The sequence below is a fragment of the Carassius carassius genome, chromosome 18, assembly GCF_963082965.1.
Source record: "Carassius carassius chromosome 18, fCarCar2.1, whole genome shotgun sequence".
Lineage (NCBI taxonomy): Eukaryota > Metazoa > Chordata > Actinopteri > Cypriniformes > Cyprinidae > Carassius > Carassius carassius.
The window spans coordinates 15,603,059-15,624,995 of NC_081772.1; the positions used below are offsets into that span (position 1 = coordinate 15,603,059).

At 40.8% G+C, this 21,937-nt stretch overlaps 1 protein-coding gene and 1 pseudogene across 2 annotated transcripts; one reads left to right on the forward strand and one right to left on the reverse strand.

The window, feature by feature from the left end:
* The first annotated feature begins 4,295 nt into the window (after positions 1 to 4,295).
* On the forward strand, positions 4,296 to 10,056 carry LOC132091891 (OCIA domain-containing protein 1-like; annotated as a pseudogene).
* Positions 10,057 to 11,065: 1,009 nt separating this feature from the next.
* LOC132092528 (OCIA domain-containing protein 2-like) lies at positions 11,066 to 15,027 on the reverse strand. Of its 2 annotated transcripts, XM_059498800.1 has the most exons (7): positions 14,087 to 15,027; positions 13,504 to 13,597; positions 12,442 to 12,495; positions 11,869 to 11,916; positions 11,605 to 11,749; positions 11,428 to 11,513; positions 11,066 to 11,232 (listed from the first exon to the last, which is right to left on the reverse strand). In XM_059498800.1, the coding sequence occupies exons 1-6, from the start codon at positions 14,174 to 14,176 to the stop codon at positions 11,429 to 11,431; spliced, it is 516 nt and encodes a 171-aa protein (XP_059354783.1). In that variant the 5' UTR covers positions 14,177 to 15,027; the 3' UTR covers positions 11,066 to 11,232; position 11,428. The 2 variants fall into 2 exon arrangements, with proteins under 2 accessions (XP_059354783.1, XP_059354784.1); XM_059498801.1 differs by lacking the exon at positions 11,869 to 11,916.
* Positions 15,028 to 21,937: the final 6,910 nt, after the last annotated feature.

Consider the following 21,937-nt stretch of genomic DNA (forward strand, 5'->3'; position numbering starts at 1 on the left):
TATGCCGCTGCCAATCATTACTAAATACAATGATATCATCCAGGTAGGCAGCCGCATATGCAGCATGGGGCCGCAGAATCTTATCCATGAGGCGCTGAAAGGTAGCAGGTGCCCCGAACAAGCCAAACGGAAGGGTAACAAATTGGTGTAAACCAAACAGCGTTGTGAAAGCTGTTTTTTCTTTGGATAAGGGAGACAAGGGGATCTTACAATAGCCCTTTGTTAAGTCCAATGTCGAATAAAAGCGAGCCGTGCCTAGCCGATCAAGCAACTCGTCAACCCGCGACATTGGATACGCGTCGAATTTCGACACAGCATTCACCTTGCGATAATCCACACAGAACCGGACGGAGCCGTCCGTTTTCGGAACTAAAACTATCGGGCTCGTCCAGTTACTGTTGGATTCTTCTATTACCCCCATGTCAAGCATAGCACCTAATTCAGCCTGAACTACTTTTTTCTTGTGCTCAGGTAAGCGATACGGCCGGCTGCGAACTACCACGTCCGGCTCGGTCTCGATATGGTGCTGAATCAGGTTAGTACGGCCCAGTAGGGGCGAGAAAACGTCGGCAAATTCTGCCTGTAACTTCGTTAAATCAGTGAGTTGGGACGGCGAGAGGTGATCTCCACCTGGAGCCAGGGCGAGGGATTGTGGTTTGATATTCGCCTCTGGACCGAGATCACCCCCCCCCCCCCCCAATCACCGTTGCCAACATCACTGATTCCGCCTCATTCCATTTTTTAAGGAGGTTGAGGTGGTAAATTTGACGGGCCCCGTTCCTATCGGACCGTATTACCTCATAATCGAGATCTCCGACTTGTCGTGCGACCTCAAACGGTCCCTGCCACTTAGCCATTAATTTAGAGCTCGACGTTGTAATACAAGTACTTTCTCTCCCAGTGCAAATTTGCGTAACCTAGTTCCCCTGTTATACAGCTGGCTCTGGCGGTCCTGGGCTTGTAACAAATTCTCCATTGATAGCCGCCCCAATGTGTGGAGTTTTGTTCTCAAGTCCAGCACGTATTGAATTTCGTTTTTGCCCTGAGAGGGTCCCTCCTCCCAAGTTTCTCTCAGGACGTCGAGCACCCCCCGGGGCTGGCGTCCATAGAGAAGCTCGAAGGGGGAAAACCCCGTGGAGGCTTGTGGGACCTCTCGCACAGCGAATAACAAGGGCTCTAGCCACCTATCCCAATGTTTGGCGTCTTCGTGAACGAACTTACGGACCATGGATTTAAGAGTGCGATTAAATCGTTCGACCAGACCGTCGGTTTGTGGGTGATAGACGCTAGTTCGAATCAATTTAATGCCCAACAACCCGTACAGTTCGCGTAGCGTACGTGACATAAATGCCGTGCCTTGATCGGTGAGGATTTCTTTTGGAACCCCCACCCGGGAGATAAGACGAAACAGGGCATCCGCAACACTTAGCGGAAATGTTGCGGAGGGCCACCGCTTCAGGATATCGTGTTGCATAATCAACTATGACTAATGCAAATCGATGTCCTTGTGCCGATCGCTCTAATGGCCCGATGAGGTCCATTCCAATTCTTTCGAAGGGGACCTGAATTAAGGGAAGAGTGCGCAAAGGCGCCTTTGGGGCAGCCGGTGGGTTCACCAACTGACATTCCGGACAAGACGCGCACCACCTGCGCACGTTGTCATGAATGCCCGGCCAAAAGAAACGGGTCATGAGGCGATTTAGTGTTGCGGCTTGTCCCAAATGGCCCACCATAGGATTAGAATGAGCCGCACGGAAAAGCATTTCCCTGCAGCCCTTTGGAATTAACAACTGGGTTGTATTTACTTTTGTCCGAGCATCTTGGGACACTCGATACAACCGGTCTTTTAAGATGGCAAAATATGGATAGGAGAGCGGGAGGGCAGGTTGAAGAGACTGGCCATCGATGGCGCGGACCTGTTGAAACGCATGTTTTAGTGTCTCATCCGGAGACTGCTCCAGAGGAAAGTCATCACGCTCCGAGAGAATCAGTCTCTCGATTTCGTTCAGTTCCCCTGAAGCAGAACCCAGCGGTCCTGGCTCAGTTTCCCCCACCTGTACACGCGCGGTCTCCTTCTGCGCCTTATTTCCCCAAGAGGCATCCGCACATAACGACCCCAATAAAACCGTAAACGCGGGCCAATTCGTTCCCAAAATTATCGGATGCCGGAGGTGGGGACTAACCGCCACCTCCACACTATGCTTTTGTCCCCGGAATTGAATCATAATTGGGAGGACCGGATACTCCACCACATCCCCGTGTATGCACCGCACCTTAACCACGCGGCTTGTATCCAATGCCCCCGGTTGAATCAGGCTTTGATGGATCGAGGTTTGGTTGCATCCTGAATCCACCAAGGCCGGATATGTACCCCCTTGATACTCACAGGTATTTGGTACTCGCCAGCCTGACCGGGGGTGACCTGTGGGACGTCCGGGACCCGGATCATCGTCCCCACCTCCATCACTGGACACCTGTCCACGAAATGCTCCGGGTCCCCGCAACGCCAACAGGCCAGCCCAGACCTACCCGCCGCCCCAGTGGCAGGGAGTGGATTGGAGAATTGGCGTGGAGAGAGCGGAGAAACGGAAGCACTGTCCCCTCCGGCAGGCACAAGCCCCGCCCCCCTGAGCGGGGCCCTGGGACTCACGAAGTGCCCTTGGTCAAACCCACCCCGCCCCCGGGGCGGGACACGAGGAGGGCCGGGTGGACGGGACCTAGGGAGAGGGACAGGGCGAGAGAGAGAGGGGGGAGAGAGAGAGGGGGGAGAGAGAGAAGGAGAGAGAGAGTTAGTAGCTGGGGGTGCGCCGACCCCTGGGCACGCCACCATGTCTTTTTGGGAAGCCGAGCGATGAACTGCTCCAGCACCACCAGGTCGACGACATGCTCCACTTCGCTTCCCTCGGCTAGTAGCCACTTGCGGCAGGAGTCCCGGAGCTGTTGGGCCATCGCGAAGGGCTGACCGGCCTCGCCCAAGTCCAGGGACCGGAAGCGCTGGCGATGTTGCTCTGGCGACCGGCCAACCCGCTGGATGATGGCCCTCTTCAGGTCGTTGAAGACCAGGAGGTTCACCACCGGAAGTTGTTGGGCGGCCATCTGGGCCTCGCCGGAGAGCAGGGGAATGAGGCGCACCGGCCACTGCTCGCGGGGCCACCCGCAGGCTTCCGCCGATTTCTCGAACAGTTCCAGGAAGGCCTCCGGATCGTCCTGGGCCCCCATCTTGTGCAGTGGCAGGTGGAAGGGGGCGGGCGGTCCTACTTCCTTCCCGGGTTTCGGCACCAGTGTAGTACGTTCGTGTGGGCAAGGAAGAGGACAAAGGGGTCGGCAGGACTGTTGACGTATTTATTAAACAGAAAATAACTTAAACTTTGCAAACACCAAATGGTGACTTCTATTCTGACACGTTGTCACAGTACTTTCGATTTACTCCTTCCGGTTTCGTTTCCGGCTTCGCGTCAGCAGTCCGTCTCTCTCTCACTTGCTTCCGTCTCCCCTGGCGTTTTATACTCTCTCCACGCCAATTACTGGAACAAGAAACAGGTGATGATAATTTCTGCCCAAACCACTCACTTACCGCTCGTCTCCTGATTCTCTCTCCCGCTGCAGACTTCGCTAAACCACGCCCCCCCTGCCACAATAATTATTTTATTTTTATAGTTTTATTTAATGATTCACACTATGTGCTGTGTTAGCACCAAACCAAATCTCCAGGTGCCCTCATGAGAACCAGACTGAAAAAAATTTTGTGCACCCCTTTTGATAAGACATATTTCCACATCTTTTGAGACTTTTCATTGGTGCTTCCGGCTTAACTCCTGCACTTAAGTAAGTGACATGACATACGGCCAAGTATGGTGACCCATACTCAGAATTCGTGCTCTGCTTTTAGCCCATCCAAAGTGCACACACACAGCAGTGAACACACACACACTGTGAACACGCACCCAGAGCAGTGGACAGCCATTTATGCTGCGGCGCCTGGGGAGCAGTTGGGGGTTCGGTGCCTTGCTCAAGGGCACCCAAGTCGTGGTATTGAAGGTGGGGAGAGCACTGTACATGCACTCCCCCCACCTACAATTCCTGGCGGCCCGAGACTCGAACTCACAACCCTTCGATTGCAAGTCAGACTCTCTAACCATTAGGCCACAACTTCCAGGTATAAGTGATGTTTGCTAATAAGAGTTGCCCAGAGGGTGTGTAATAAAGTGTGTCCCTGGATTTATTGACCAGTAATCCGCGCAATCCCATGGCTACTTCAAAAACATTATAGTTTGTGTAATCTTGATTCATGAGTCATGTCGCAAGCTTCGTCTGGGTTCACTCGGCTGCTCAATTCCCACATGGGTCTAGTAAGGTAGGCAGCAAATTCACCTGACAGTGTTTATAATATTCTGTCGCTTACTGCTCTGTCTTATGCAGAAGTCCTTCAAAAGTAAAGTGTGTGCGCGGTTTTCTGTTTACAGGATATATAGTTCGCTGACAGATAACTTTCAGAAAATTTCCTCATGATTAGTTTTGTCTTCTCAGGGTCCTTTTAATGCCTAATATATTTCCAATGAAGAAGAGAGGCGTGTCTTCAGAGAATGCAATTCAGAAAGCTTCTGGTACAGATGTGAGTAGTGCTCTACTTTAGTGATGAAAACTGTCATGATTTATTGGCACTTGGCTGTCATTCTGCCCTATATATTTTCTCCACAAATTTACTTTGCAAGGTACTGTCTCAAGATGCTTTGTCTTTGCTTGCTCCTGGTGAGAAAATACTTGTGAGAGAGACTTGTGAACATGTTTGCTCTCTTGTTATTTGCAGCCTTGCCTTTTTCTGCCATTGGAATCACAGCCACTCAGGTAATGGTATCAAGAGGTACGTTCATGTCCTGTATTTCAAGTTTCTACTCATGTTTCCCATTGTCATGGAAAACCTATAATTATCGGGGAATTTTAAGAACTGTAAAAGTCATTGAAAGAATAAAATCTTAAGTATATAGTGAACACATGTTTTCTAGATATAGCCTACTCAGAGCTCCGGAACGTAAAATGATTTTAGAAATCAAAACCCAGTAATTACAAATGACTGTAAAATTAGTAGAGAAGTCATGGAGAAGGGTAGTTCAACCAAAAATGGAAGTTCAGTCACACTTTACTTTAAGGTCCAGTCCTCACTATTAATAAACCATTTACTACAACCTTTGCCTCAACAAATTCCTAATTTGAAATCTATATGAATAGAGATGTTTAATCTAAGTATTTTAAGGAAACACAATTATTTTGAAGGATGAACAGATATAATTTAGATATTTTTTCACATATAAACATTTATAATAGTGCATAGAGCACATCAAATATGGTAAACCAAAACTCAACTGTACATGCTCTTCATTTGAGTTCTGAATATGACCAAGTTTTATGGGTTTGGATTTTGAAGGTAGAACAATGTAAACGTAAGCATAAAATTTTTCAAAAATGCAAAAACCACACGTTGTTATTGTTTATCCCCAGAGGTGGGTAGTAACGAGTTACATTTACTTCGTTACATTTACTTGAGTAATTTTTTGGGGTAACTAATACTTTTCGGAGTATATTTAAAGATGGGTACTTTATACTCTTACTTGAGTAAATTTTTGGGGAAAAATCTGTACTTTTACTTCGTTACTGTGGGCGACACTCCTCTCGTTACTTTATCTTAATGCAATAAATGTTATAAATGCTTCAGTTTATTCCAAACGCGCCGTCTACTTTTCTCTGGGCAATGAGCGATGCCCATTCGAGAATGATTCATTCTTTTGAGTCAATTCTGTTCAAAGGCTTGATCAAACCAATTGGCAAACGAGTGAATTGGTTCATGAATCAGTTTGAATGAGTCGTTCAGTTCCCTGCCGCACGCGCTGAGCGTCTGGGGTTCACTCAGAGTTGTAACGTTTAACATCAGCAGCGTTGAAAAAGTGGCTATGGAACTGCACTGAATTGAAAGCAAATCTGCAAAGGCTATTATTTGCTTGCGATGGAGATCCTTATTAGATGAACACCGCGTGTGCTGTCTACTGTTTAACAGGTAATAACTTGGGCTACATTCGATTACAGTACACGATACCACTGTGACATTAGTTTGTAGTACGTGTGTGGCTTATAACAGAGGGGAGTCAAGTTGAATGCAGCTTCCAAAAGTCAAAAAATAGCCGATTAAGATTGTATTAATTTTAATACAATCACACCGGTGCGAGTACGTTCAGCAAGTCATATCATCAGCTGCTAAATTCAGATCTGTGATCTCTTGCTGGCACTGAGCCAGAGATAGATGTGTTTTTACAGCACTGCGCATTATAACAAATCACACATGATTCTTTTGAGCTTATTAAAGCATTGGCCAATCAGAGGTGTTCCGATGAGTCATCGCTGAAATGCCGATGCTTCCTTCACTCGCTCACTGACTGAATACCTCTTTCTGGCGAATTCTCTCGTCAGAAACAACAAAGTGCAGATGTGTGTACGAATCTTTAATTAAGATATTGATTTCACAGTTTCAGTGATTTTAATGGGAGTTTCTGAGAGTGATTGAAATCTAGACTGTCAGTGAAAATGATCTTTAATAATGCAAATGTTATTTGCTCTCTTTCTGAACAATGAAAGATTAGTAGCAATATTTATATCACATTAACTTTCAATGTTAAATTCACATTTAATATAAAGTCAGTCGTATTCAAAATATGTTATGGCCTGACACCTACAACCCGAATTGCGGAAAAGTTGGGACGTTTTTTAAATTTTAATAAAATGAAAACTAAAAGACTTGCAAATCACATGAGCCAATATTTTATTCACAATAGAACATAGATAACATAGCAAATGTTTAAACTGAGAAAGTTTACAATTTTATGCACAAAATGAGCTCATTTCAATTTTGATTTCTGCTACAGGTCTTAAAATAGTTGGGACGGGGCATGTTTACCATGGTGTAGCATCTCCTTTTCTTTTCAAAACAGTTTGAAGACGTCTGGGCATTGAGGCTATGAGTTTCTGGAGTTTTGCTGTTGGAATTTGGTCCCATTCTTGCCTTATATAGATTTCCAGCTGCTGAAGAGTTCGTGGTCGTCTTTGACGTATTTTTCGTTTAATGATGCGCCAAATGTTCTCTATAGGTGAAAGATCTGGACTGCAGGCAGGCCAGGTTAGCACCCGGACTCTTCTACGACGAAGCCATGCTGTTGTTATAGCTGCAGTATGTGGTTTTGCATTGTCCTGCTGAAATAAACAAGGCCTTCCCTGAAATAGACGTTGTTTGGAGGGAAGCATATGTTGCTCTAAAACCTTTATATACCTTTCAGCATTCACAGAGCCTTCCAAAACATGCAAGCTGCCCATACCGTATGCACTTATGCACCCCCATACCATCAGAGATGCTGGCTTTTGAACTGAACGCTGATAACATGCTGGAAGGTCTCCCTCCTCTTTAGCCTGGAGGACACGGCGTCCGTGATTTCCAACAAGAATGTCAAATTTGGACTCGTCTGACCATAAAACACTATTCCACTTTGAAATAGTCCATTTTAAATGAGCCTTGGCCCACAGGACACGACGGCGCTTCTGGACCATGTTCACATATGGCTTCCTTTTTGCATGATAGAGCTTTAGTTGGCACCTGCTGATGGCACGGCGGATTGTGTTTACCCACAGTGGTTTCTGAAAGTATTCCTGGGCCCATTTAGTAATGTCATTGACACAATCATGCCGATGAGTGATGCAGTGTCGTCTGAGAGCCCGAAGACCACGGGCATCCAATAAAGGTCTCCGGCCTTGTCCCTTACGCACAGAGATTTCTCCAGTTTCTCTGAATCTTTTGATGTTATGCACTGTAGATGATGAGATTTGCAAAGCCTTTGCAATTTGACGTTGACGAACATTGTTTTTAAAGTTTTCCACAATTTTTTTACGCAGTCTTTCACAGATTGGAGAGCCTCTGCCCATCTTTACTTCTGAGAGACTCTGCTTCTCTAAGACAAAGCTTTTATAGCTAATCATGTTACAGACCTGATATCAATTAACTTAATTAATCACTAGATGTTCTCCCAGCTGAATCTTTTCAAAACTGCTTGCTTTTTTAGCCATTTGTTGCCCCCGTGCCAACTTTTTTGAGACCTGTAGCAGGCATTAAATTTTAAATGAGCTAATTAAGTGGATAAAAATGTAAAATTTCTCAGTATAAACATTTGCTACGTTACCTATGTTCTATTGTGAATAAAATATTGGCTCATGTCATTTGAAATTCCTTTAGTTTTCATTTTATTAAAATTTAAAAAACGTCACAACTTTTCCGGAATTCGGGTTGTATATCTGTTACTTAAGTAAACAGACAGGGTTTTATAATAAATTACATAAATTGGAGTAAAGGCTGATTAAATATATACATTTATACAAGCACACATACATTACATACATTTATCTATATATCTAAATAAAAATAGGCTCAGTATATATGACCCAATGTAACTAGTAACTAACTACTTGAGTAGATTTTTTATCTGATACTCTTTTACTCTTACTCAAGTAACTATTCAAGACTACTACTTTTACTTTTACTTGAGTAAATATTTCTAGAAGTACTTTTACTTTTACTTGAGTACAGTTTTTGGGTACTCTACCCACCTCTGTTTATCCCTAGGAATCCTTACACCATCACCCCGGTTTGGCTCTCTTCCCAAAGTTACATGTAAGTATCAAGAACAACAGACCGCTCTAATTTAATAAAAGACAACTAAAATCAAGGATATATGGTGAGGGCTGTTCAAAGTGCCTTGGAATGTTTGTGATTTTTTTTTTTTTTATGCAGTTGCTGGTATGCTTGGATACATTAGTGGGAAAATGTCATACATGAGAGTCTGTAAAGAAAAGTTTAAGAAACTGGAGAACTCCCCACTGGGAGAGGCACTACGACAGGGACGTCTGCGTCAAATGCCCTCAGGGTAAGAATAAGTGCACACAGAGTTTTTTTTTTAAATATATTTTAATTTCTGTTTTGTTTTTATAGTTATAAAATTGCTAATTGTATATGTGGATTTTGTTTCTTTTCACATGAATATACATTAACATATTTGAAGTAATTTTCTTTTTGCCAAGTATTATACACATAGTGATACTTTTTTTTTTAAGGCTAAACCAGTCAGAGTTTGAGGAACCAAACCCATCAGAATCTCAACTATCTGGTTCTGAATCTGCGTCCCAACCTCCGACAGAAGACAGTTCTATGCCTGAGAGCTACAGCAGTTACACCAGTGACTACACCTGCAGCAGACCCTCCCAATCATACGACACCTCTCCTTTTAGTTCTGGATTCAGTGATTCAGGTCCCGTTAACATCAGGGATGATATTTCTCAAGGTACTGCCACCCTTGCACAGAACAACATGTATAAAAAATCAATTTGATTACAATTTGACGAAGAGAAAGGACATTTGTCATCTGATCGGTATGTTTGTCCTAAAGCTCCACTCTATCCAGATGAGGATGTGCCCAAAAAGAAGCCAGTGTTGTATGAGGAACCGCATAACAAGAATAGAGAGAACTATGAGGTAACGCTCACACAGAAAGCTGAAACACTGCTGAAGCCACAAACAGTTGTGACAGTAGCTAAAAAGGAAGGTGAGCTCCACTAACTGATTTCCCAAACATTTTAATAGGTCTGTATAAGTAATGATTTATGATGATTATAAAAGCCAATAAATGTAAATGTTGTGTTTATCTTGTTGAATATTTAACCTATAAATGTCTAAGTATCCATGAATCAATTCAGAAACAGTACATATAACAGAAAATGTAACGTCAAGGTCCTGAAGCAAGTCTAGTTCTGAACCACTGATGTAGATGATGGCAAATCCACTGGTAGAGACTCCCACTTCGACTGTCATGAGTGTTGAAGCTTGATTTAATTTTGTATTTGTATTAATATTGGTCTAGATAATAAATATTTTATAAATTCAATGTTCTTTTATGCTTTACTCTGTAAAGCAGTTTTTTCCTTCCCCCTCCAGTTAAAAAGAACAGGTATGGTGATGCTTGGGAAGAGTAAGATGTCATGACTCATTCTGACAGATTACACCAAAAGCTAAGATTAAACGCTAAAATAAGATTAAATGCTGAATGTACTTTAAGGAGTACTACGTTTTTTTAAATGACTGCAAAACTACTTTTTTTTTTTAACTTTCTTTTTTTTTATGGCACATTTGTGGTTTGAAAATAATTGTTTCTCCTCTTCACTTCTGTCATTAAGCAGATGTAAGATAAATAATTTTAAAAAACTATCAGTGTTTTATTGATTAGGAAATTCTGGTAAGATGTGCTTGAGATTTGTTAATAAATAAATAAAATCTATAATAAACAAAAAATACGATACTGTTTTACATTAACCCAGAAAATGGGTGATTCTCCACGGACAGCTTAGTGCATCACAGTGTTAAATCTGTGCACAAGTGACAATAATGACAGTAGATATGTTTAGACTTGGACCCATGATTATAATATTGACTTTATTCACTGATGTTACAGTAATTACAGTCCTCTGAGCTGGAGATAAAGATATGCTTGCTCTTTAAATTCTTTTAATGAAAATTCACATTTAAATGTTCAAACATTTCAAATAAAGCCTTTGATGTCTGTTATTTGTTCACTGCAAATTGATTCCTGTTGGTAAAGGTAATTATATATATTTTTTAAAAAGTGTCCGATTTGCAGTACAATATTATGATTCTGCTCTGATAAAAGACAGCTGCTTACTATCATAAAATTGAACAAACATCCACTCCCTTCTCTACATTATAAACAAAAGAAAAGCTGAGCAAATATCATTGGAATGTAACGTCACAAGAACTTAAAAAAGAGAATCATATTAATTCTAATGAGGTGGATTGATTTGACTACAACAGCATACATTACTTAGTTTCGTTGTTCCCTCATATCCACTTCATGTATAAACACTACATTTCTTAGTGTTAAAATATTTATTCTATTTGACAGACCTATAGTTCAAGTCAATAAATAAATAAATAAAAAGTTTGTGTAATTTGTCTCGTAGTGTCTTGGTGCCCCCTGCTGGTTAGTAAGGCTTAAGCTCCATTCAAGATGATTTTAGCTGCTTTGTTTTCCATTATTTTCAAAAGGACTAAATATTTCTGTTATAATTTATTTATTTTTTATTAAAAAAAAATGACATGGGGTAATGAGCGTTGTCCTGCGAATTCCAAAGACTCTGCAAAGAAAAATGAATAGATTTAATTTTAGCATTGATTATGTTCTCTTAAACAACACAAGGTAAGGGATGTTTGGCGGGCATGTGGTTTAGAATATAAATGAATAGCGGCTGGAGGGTGTGGTTTAGTGTGAAGGTGTTGACTGAGCTGGAACTTTTGTGTGTTGGTTAAAAGGGTGTGTTGTGTTTCTTCACCTCAGCTCTGAGTGGGTGCATCAGATGCTGTTGCTGTGCTTTGTGCTTCTTCTTGCTTGCACTTTTCACACACATGGATGCAGTGTCTGTATAAAGGAAAAAATTAACAGATATTTCTGTATAACAACAAAATTACTGCAAAAAGCTCATGACATGACTAATCCTAATGATACTTACTTATGTCCAGGTTTAGAGCCACCAGCTCTAAATCCAGGAGGACTAAACCCTCTGGCGAACTCTGGTCCCAGTTTATTGTTGAACTTCTCTCTGCAGGTCCCGACATAGGAAGCTTTGCCTATTGCGTAACCCACAATTCCCGCCACTGCAAAGGAAAGTGGATTGATGGGTTTGTATTCCAACTGAATTTTGACCAAATAAAGTAATGACATAAAACATGCATTATAATATGAGGTGGGAAATTGTTATTCAATAGAGACTTACAAAGCAGTTTAGGGAAATACCCAAATCGCTTGGACTTTTTCCAGACGCCTGTAAAAAAAAACAAAAACAAAAAAACACAGTCACACAGACCTCTGTGTTTCCATGGTTTTTCTATGTAAACTTGCTAAACAGACCTTTTACGCTCTCGTCTTTTGGTTCAAGCAAAAACACATTCTGTGTTTATAACAAAGTGTTTCATTCAGAAAGCATAATTTACAAGAGACTGTTTTAACAGTGTTATTTTAGTATAATAATAATAAAAAAAACTAGGTTTCTGTTTTCATTGTAATTTTTTTTTTTTTTAGTTTTAGTGCATTTGTTGTGTTTTTGTCTTTATATATGTTTGTGCTGTTTCTCTTTTTTATTTCAGTTTTTGTTATTTTAATACATTGAGGTAAAGTAAATAATGAAAAATGCTGCCTTGGCATCTAGCTGAAATAAGTTTGTTTTTCATAACCCTAACCCTTCATTTCAGTTAACATTTAAACAAAACTACCCATCTACTCCTGAACTCAAACCCTACATCTTTGTGGAATGAATGCTTGTTTCCATTATTTGTAGGCTGAATCTTACCGCTGTAAATGAGGCCACCAGTCACAGCCATGCTGCCGGCAGAGAGTGGAAGAGCTATGGAGACATTAACAGGCCAGAGGTTAAAAAGCAACAAATCTAGATCTAAACATTCAACATCTCAATACCAAATGGTTCCTTTGGTTAATTCAGATCCAGAAGTCACCATTTAGTGTAAACACATGCATTCTCAATCAGAGATGCAAGACAAGAAGCAATCTGAGGACACTTCAGTGTTTCAGATATGATTTACTGATGCTCTAGAACTGATTAGAAGGAAGAAATGATTCCTGCTTACTCCAGAGGGGCTGGCCAGATGAAATGTTGCTTGTATAAGTGCACTGATGATGGATATTTTACATCTTATTTTACCTTTCAATATTTGATTACAATGGACAACTGGATCACAGATCACTGTTAGTGTGAAACAGCTGGAAGACTTAACTCAAGGCTTATGTTTCCCCCAACACAAACAGTGTCAGGGTAAAACCAAATTCCAACCATGTCAAAACATAAGCACTAGATAATAAAGGCAGCACGGCTTTGCTCCATTAGCCCTTTTTTGGAAAAAAGTTCTTGAAAAAACATGCACGCACCCGTCAAGTTCTTTTTATAAAAGCGAACAACCTGTGAAGATCATTCAGAAGGGGACCTCTTAATGTTTTGTCTTAAATACACATTTTAATAAATAATAAAATGCAACCTGTTCCCTACACTTAAAAACAAAATTGATATAGAAAAGTTTTTACTGTGTATTTTTATTTATGAGTAATTTCTAAGAAACAGCTAGTAATAGACTTAATTAGCCTAAACATTAAATCTTGAAGTAAAAAGACTGACATTGTATTTTCTTGTAAAATGTACTCTTTTGTACTACATATCGAAAGTCAATAAAACAGTTTGGCTACCAATATTCTTCAAAATATCTTCTTTTGTGTTCTGTGGAAGAAAGTAAGTCATACAGGTTTGGAATGACATGAGGGTGAAAAAAATGATTATGGCATTTTCATTTGTGGGTTAGCTAAGGGATAGTAAATGCACTCAAGTGTGTCTATGTTTCTTTACCTCGATACCAGAAGCTCTCGTACTGACACTCCTTCCATATCTTCTTTATATCTTCCCTAGGAAAGTGTGGATCAGCTATGGGGCACTGGAATTGCTGTAAAAACAAAAAGACCAGATAATAGGAAATTCCTCTCTTAATGAAGATGCTTGGGTTTCAGGGAGCCCCCATTCATCAAGCTGTTTGCCTATGTTTAAATAATCATTGCGTGGTACTTTGAAACCTGGTGACTGGTTTCAAAAAATATTCTGTATTGTTGACCAATTTCTAAATGTGTCTAAAATCTACATAATTTACAGCATTCTGTCTCTGTGTAAACTCAGGTGACCATGCAGCAAATGCAAGCCCGATAACACAGGAAGTGAGGTGAACATCAGTCTACATGCTATCAACCACATGAACGCTGGTCTGAACAAACATTCAAATACTAAACGTGAATTTTAGCTAGCCTACTTCTTGAGCTACTCTGCTCTCAATGAAGACCTTCAATTAATGTTAAAAATCTTTGTATTCATTATTATAAGCATCTACATGAATATTTAGCCGCAGTCTTTCTAAAAGATAAAGAAACCTCAACACTCTTACCTTCCACCCAGACTGGCCAGGTTTTGTGTCCACCACTCCTCCTCCTCCTGTACTCTGATTTCCTTCTGTACTCATGTCTTTTTCATTCATGTGCTCCTCTCTTTTCTATTTGTCTGCTATGCTTCTTCTTCTACTACGTAGTCACCCTTTTTGCTGAATTTTTATTTTTTTTGACCTCATAGAGCTCCACCTCTCCGTCAATAGCTGTGTCATGCACCTCCCACTGGGGGAAGTGTTATGTCCTGTAGCTTCAACCCAAATTCAATGTCATGGTTACCTTGCAAATTACACACACACACACACACACACACGTGAACACTGTGCTATTTGAATTTATATAACAATCACTGGATTAAGTGTTTTAGTTAGAATTGTGTTCATAAGATATGAATAGTTTAAAAAAAATATGTTGATGTAATGATTTGAACCCTTCACCCGTTTCTGTTCTTAGTAGCAGTCACTTCAAAGACATAATCAAGCTTAGAAGACATTTAAAATAATCTGTTGAAACCTGAAGATATACACTGAAAAGAAACTTCCTTTGAAACAATGTTTCAGACAGAAATTGCTAGTAACTTTCACAAATAATTACAAAGAAACAACTAACATTGAATTAAGCATTACATTTTTAAGTAGAAATATTTTCCTGAAAAACATACACCAATACTCTCAACTTTGAATAAAACATTTTTAATAATGTATCTTTTGCATCTTCAAATGATGTGATATGATTTAACTTTCAACTGCTTATGTTTTAAAACGGACAAAATTTCCTTTCAGTGTCACCTGTGTGTTTTGAAGTGCGCCGATTTCCTGTTTTGACACATACTCGTGTCATGGAGCTCACCTCTGTCCAACATTCACTGCCTGCTCTGATAAATCTTTATCAGACAATATTACCCTATTAGACACACCCTAGGCAACATTCATACTGCTTTAAAGCACTCTGTATCTCCCATTTTCATAATTGTGGAAGAATAGGTCTTAGGTTATAAATACTCCAAGAGAATATTTTCAATTTTAGCAGTTGAGGGCCTGACCAATCCAAGAAAGACTTTTTGAAGACATTTGTTATTTTCAGGACATAAAGCAGCAGGAAGAAGGGAAGACAGAATGAACATTAAAAGACTTCCAGATAAATAAGTGTGCATCAACTCAGATTTGTAATAGCTTACATGGCTTACTGCTTCAGTGCTGCGTGGTGTGGAAGTGATCACCCTGTGGCACTGCTGAGGCGTTATTGAAGCCCAGGTTGCTTTGGTAGCAGCCTTCAGCTCCTCTGTATTGTTTGTCAGATGTCACTTATCTTCCTCTTCACAATACCCCATAGATGCTCTGTGAGGTTCAGGTCAGGTGAGTTGGCTGGTTAATCAAGCACCGTAATATCATGGTCAGCAAACCACTTGGATGTGGTTTTGGCGCTGTGAGCAGGTGCTAAAGTCCTGCTGCAAAATGAAATCAGCATCTCCATAAAGCTTGTCAGCAGATGGAAGCATAAAGTGCTCCAAAATCTCCTGGTAGATGGCTGCATTGACTTTGGACTTGATAAAACAGAATGGACCAACACCAGCAGACATCACGGCTCCCCAAATAATCACTGACTTCAGAAACTTCACACTGGGCTTTGGATTCTGTGCCTCTCCAGTCCTCCTCCAGACTCCAAACCTTGATTTCCAAATGAAATACAAAATTTACTTTCATCTGAAAAGACGACTGTGGACCTCTGAGCAACAATCCAGTTCTTTTTCTACTTATCCCAGGTGAAATGCTAATTTTTTTTTTTTCATGTTCAGCAGTGGCTTGGTTCTAGCAGTGTGACAGCTGTAGCCCTTTTCCTAAAGATGTCTCAAGTGTGGTGACTCTTGATGTGCCGACTCCAGCTTCAGTCCACTCTTTGTGAAGTTAAGTTAAGCTCGGGACCGGTTTGTTTAGCCGGCCCTGGCCCGGTTGGGCTTGGGCGCAGTACGCATGCAGTATAGCATACAAAATATATTCCGGACCACAGAACAGATAGTATTTAAGAAAGTTGTGACATTTGCCAAGTATGGTAACCCATACTCTGAATTTGTGCTCTGCATTTGTGTAGCAGAGAGCAACTGGGGGTTCAGTGCCTTGTTTAAGGGCACTTCAGCCATGCGTATTGAGGGTGGAAGAGAGCTCTGTTCATTCACTCTCCCCCACCACAACTCCTGCCAGCACCGTGACTCGAACCTGCAACCTTCTGGTTACAAGTCCAACTCTCTAACCATTAGGCCACAGCTGGACCTCTTGTGTGCTGCCGCTTTTGTGTGCACTACTGTCATCATTACAACCGCAAACATACTCTATAACTACTACCCTACACTTTTCAATAAATTTAATTAAATAAATGTAATTCAATCAAGTATATTTGGGTTTATAATGGCTCTGGTTTGAGAGGCAACCTCCTGCTCTCTAGTCATGCCAACAAGGAAGTGACTGAAACTGCAATTCATCGACTGGCCGCTTGAGTCTGGCTGCAAAAAGGAGTCGATCTCATAGACTCCTCATATTAAAATGCCCAAATTTACAGCAGACAAAAACATGTTTACACCCTGGTGCAAAAAATGATTTTGGTCTATTTAGCTAATTTTGCCCTTCATGACAACTGTGAAGGGGGTTGAATTTTTCTATAACTCATCCTTTTTAATTAAAATTAAGCCTTAAAGTTCTGCATAATTAAGGGCGTGGCCACTAGAGTGACAGATGGATTGCCGCTGCTGTCACTGCTGTTGCGCTAGGTGGGCGTGGCTTCAGCAACTAGCTTTTTTGCCTATTTTTTTATACTCACAACCGGCACATCCGCGAAAGTAACTGTCAATTTCGTTACCGCCCCTTTTTAGGGGAAAATATACTAGATTTCCCATAGAAATTAGCGGCAAAAAGCAACTTCCGTAAACAGCTGGCAGGCGTGAATAACTTAAGAAATCCCTAAAACATGTCAAGTAATTATATGTCCACCCTGCCTGCCACAGAGCATTAAAGGTACATCCATAAACTTAATTTGGTGAATTTAAAAACATGTCCCTTCATTCTCAAAGTATCAAATTGGTGTAAAACCCAGTGGCCAGAGTCTTAAAGGCCAATTTATACTTCTGCGTCGAGTGTACGCCGTTGTGTACGTCGTAGGCTACGCACGTAGGTGACGTCGTCGTGAGCATTTATACTTCTGCGTCTATCTGTTTTGCTCTGCAGTTACACCGCCGAAACGCTAGTTGACGCGAGCGGGTTCCACTGTTTTTACATTCCTCGATCCTCGCGGGCTTCTACGAACAATGGCGACTGAAAGAGAGCGGAATTGTGCCATGGCAAAACAACATTGTGTGTCGTGGTCAACTTGGTGTGTAAATTGTATTGGTGTAAAATATAATGGTATAAAATATAAAGTCATACAGATGGCTGTATTTCCTCACTTCTTCAATTAATCGCTCGGTCACTTGGTCCATTTCCTTGTTGGCTCTTCACTGAATTTCGGAATTTAAAAATGGCGGGCGGTCCAGAGTGCAGAAGATCATTCTGGAAGTACTGAGTGCACTTTTCAGTCCAGCCATACAACTAGCCTGGTTTAGCTTTCAATTAGCATCATACGTAATTCATGATATTTCCATAACAGCAAGATATTGATGATGATGGCAGGTAGTCATGAGTTTCAAATTTGGGGTTTTACAAACATTATGCACCCAACCACACAACAACTCTTTGGCATGTTGTAAGGTTAGTCCACTTCCTCGATCCAATACTGTATGCCGGTTTGTTTTCCCCTAAAAGTTAGCGTAAATCTGCTCATAGACATTCTATGATGCTGCGCGGTGACGCCCTGCCAAGATGGCGATGGCCCGCTCTGCCCACTTTTGGTTTCAAAAACTCTCTTTGGAAACCTATGGGTGACATCAGGGACACTACGTCCATGTTTTTATACAGTCTATGCTCTGGTTCTTACCTTATTGGTGAACAGGAAATGTAGTTTCCGAGTAAAGCTGCAAATTATTTAATTATTAGTCTTCGTAATAATTTTCTGATGTATACAAGTGAAAATCAATGCACGTCATAAATAAGAAATTAATTATTATTAATTATTCAGCAGAATATTAGAATGAATCAGAATCAGAATGAGCTTTATTGCCAGGTATGTTGGTTTACACATATACGAGGAATTTGTTTTCGTGACAGAATATTAGCGTAAGCGGTTTTCTCCGTTATCTCAAACATGACGTAAGCGTGCTCCGATCCGGAAAGTTTAAAGTGGGTATAACTGCAGACCAGAGATCTACAAAATGGGGCGTGAACTCCAAAATTGGGCAGAACTTCTAAAATGGGGCAGGGTCTCCTTTCGCAAAGACTTTCACCATTGGCTGTGGCTTCTGCCAATTGTTACTGACTTAAATTTTTTTTTTAAATGTATAAATTAAACATTGTTTCTAGTTCATCTAAAATAAAATATGCTATATAGATACATATTTACATATTACAATCCCACCATTCAATTTCAATGGTTAAGGTAAGGTGTTGGTTAGGTTTAGGGGTTAGCATTTTTTGTTGCATAGTATGGGAAACACTTTAACTGACACAACCAATAAAAACTTCAGAATCAGCTGTGGGGTGGAGTTTGCACTGAAGTGGATTGGGGAAAAATTGTGCATGCGTGTCATGCGCCTGTCTCTCAATGGTAGGAAGCCACGCCCTATTTTGGAGCTCCCACCCCGTTTTGGAGTTCCCGCCCCTATCCAGGCTGCAGTTATACCTTTCTCGAAATTAGTGCAAGTGAGTGCAGTCCGGCGGGAGTAGTGATGGGAAGTTCGGTTCTTTTCCGTGAACTGTTTTTTTCAGACAGTTCGATTCAATAAACCGGCTGAAAAAAACGGTTCACCGGTTCTTTTACGCTCGACGTAATGATGTCATTGGCGATGACGTAATGCCGTCAAGTCTATCAAACATTCAAATATATAAAGTCAGTAATCATAACTGTAGTCAGTTAAAAAACTCAATCATGAAAAGTTTATGTGGCGAGTGGGGCGGGGCCGAGAGCCGTGGGAATGGGACGAGGCCGGTGGGGCGATTGAGAAATCAGCGACACCTGCTCGACCCACAGGTCTCGAGTCCCACGGAGGAGATGGAAGGATATAAAACAAGAACGACGACAGTGAAGGACGAGAGAGGACCAGGCCTGGATTTTAGTTGTGTTTTGGTTTAGGGTTTAGTTACTCTTTAATTAATAACACAAAATACAGCAATGTTCTTAAACTCTTGTTTTAGAAAAGGAAGAACAAAGAAATGTGCATTATACTTCGTTTTTATTGTTTTAAATTAATGTATGAAACCACTGTCAACTTTATTGTTACAAGATGCACTGTTATATTATAATCCCATCATATTAAGCGTCGTCGATAAACTTAACTGCGCAGTTAGGGTTCATAACACATGCATTAATGCTGAATATATATTGAATACACTTTGCTGAATGAAACGCTTGTCTCTCAAAGTTGTTTAAGTACACATCATGAGAACTTGGTCGTCTAGACATACTAAAATTATTGTATCATAAGCTGCATTTAATTGTGCAGTCCTTATAGGACGTTAGCCGTGTAAATAACGTTAGTAAATATTCTCACCTTCGTCCGACCACGTTCGTCGTCTTCTCTTCTTACTTAATGGACGATCATATCCAAGCCAAAGTTCAGGATATGGATTTTCTGTCGTTGGTTGTCTGTCCACAAAGTGGAATGAGCATACATGGACGTTACGAGGCGGGCATTTCAAATTAAGTGCTGCGAGCCACTGTCTTTTACCGTCGTCGTCGGATGGCATCTTGTGCAATTTAAATGGTCTTGGGCATTTACATTCTGCTCTTATTGTTGGCTTGTGATCATAACACTCTTGATCAAGAAGATTTTTGAGCTTCCTGTAGCTGTTGTGACAGCCTTTAGCAGCACAAAACTTCCCGGAGCCTCCGCGATTCGCCATTACAGTAGCTTGACAGTTACTAAACGGAAGTTCGAAGCATCCTACAGGAAGTCACTCGCCGCTATGGCGCCCTCCACGGAGAAGCGAAGAAAAAGGTCTATACAAGAACATGAAATGCATCGTATATTGTGAACCTTATACATTAGCTTCTGATTGTTTCTGCAGTGTATGTAGCTACACTGTCTGAGCCAAAGAGGATGCAACAGAATCTGATGAATCTGAAAAGTGTTTTCTTTTTTTTCTCTTTATTATTATTATTATTGTTGTTGTTATTATTCTTTTTATTTATTTATTTTATGAAAGGGGGACCCTGCTACACCTTCCCTACCATACACCTGATGGATACTGACTGTAAAATGGCAATCAGTTCGAGGGCTCAGTGTGGTGACAGAAGATGGAACAGATGTGTGTCAGTGCACCAGCCTTGATGAAGCTTACTAACAGCCTTGTGGATGTATTTTGCTTTCAACATTGCACATCCAAGATGGAGACAAGCACCGCCAGTAACTTTACTCTGAATGATTTGCCTCTTGTATTAGATCCTCATGCCTTGACTGTATCATTGCCCAAAGTGCACTCGAAGGACAGTCACTCTTTTGAAGTTAACCCAACATGTTGGAGTGGTACATGCACATTAACCAAATAGCTTGCTCTATTCTTTTTGTATTCAATCTGTTTTCTTTTTATTTATTATATTATTTTAAAGTCCTTGCTACGTGTTATAGCAAATATTAAAGAGGAAAGTATTACTTTTTCCCCCTTGCTGCAATATTCAAAAGGTTTTTTTTTTTTTTTTTGTCTGACATCCTAAATATTCTGTGTACTGTACTGAACCAATATATAGACTAACAAATGCTGTTCATTATGGCACCTAATAATTAGGATATCTGGGGATGACTCGGTAATATTAAATTGTTCTCAAAAAATATTTTAACAATGTATTAATTCATGCTCAACTTTCATGCCAATTTATACTTATTATAACTTAGACCCACAGCTGATTTGACCATGAGAAAGAGGAAACTGTAAAAAGGAAAAAAAAAATTGTTATTGCATAGTTGCATAGTGCATAGGTGCATAGTTAATCCCACACAAAATTCAGTATATAATATTAAGTATTATAACAGCAACTGTAGATCAAAGACCATGTAACACTAAGCACAGGGTATGTTTTACTGAAATACACTGCATATAACACACAAATGGAGATGCTAGGCAGAATGGTTCATCATTTGTCTTTATACTATTTATTGCCAATGAGTACAATGAAAGTGAATGGTCACTGAAGCTGCCAGTTTGCCCAACATCTTCTTTTATGGCCAACAGATAAATACTGGCTATGAACAAACATTAGGGGCAGGAAATTATGATGCTTTTTGTGTGTGACTAACCATTTTAATCACAATGGCTACCATAATTGTGGTTCCTGCTCCTTGTGACGTTTTCAGTTTTCTTTTGCAACTTTTCATAGAAATTTTTGGATGACAGTGGCGCAGAAATGAGTAAAGGCAACCTCGTCCTGTAATGTTTTTCACTGTATTCTCTCACCATTGTTTTGTTATCCCAAGTGGGTTCTGTGTTGGTGCACAGCTGAGCCAATAGCGTATCATCGTGGGCTGGATTTCTGCTATGCACGAGGAAGCTATCGTAAGTGATGGGTGGAGACATACTTCTCGGCCAATCATGTGCGTCGAAAGCAAGTGCTGTGGAAGTATTTTAACCAATCACGTTGGTTTAGAGGCGGAATGTACACAGGGTTACTTGCGCAGTGTATTTGACACTTCTCTCGACCAATCATTGAAACGAGTGGGCGTAGCGACTGAAAATTTCGTCCAACTAAATCATTTGTGGGCATGTATTATATTAACATGT

What these genes read in the sequence shown, in the direction of transcription:
- LOC132092528 (XM_059498800.1), bottom strand. Translation starts at nt 14,176, where the DNA reads ATGAATGAAAAAGACATGAGTACAGAAGGAAATCAGAGTACAGGAGGA. An exon ending in CGAGAGCTTCTGGTATCGAG is followed by an intron (nt 12,496 to 13,503) that starts GTAAAGAAACAT and finishes ATGTCTCCATAG; the next exon opens with CTCTTCCACTCTCTGCCGGC. An exon ending in GGCTCTAAACCTGGACATAA is followed by an intron (nt 11,514 to 11,604) that starts GTAAGTATCATT and finishes TCCTTTATACAG; the next exon opens with ACACTGCATCCATGTGTGTG.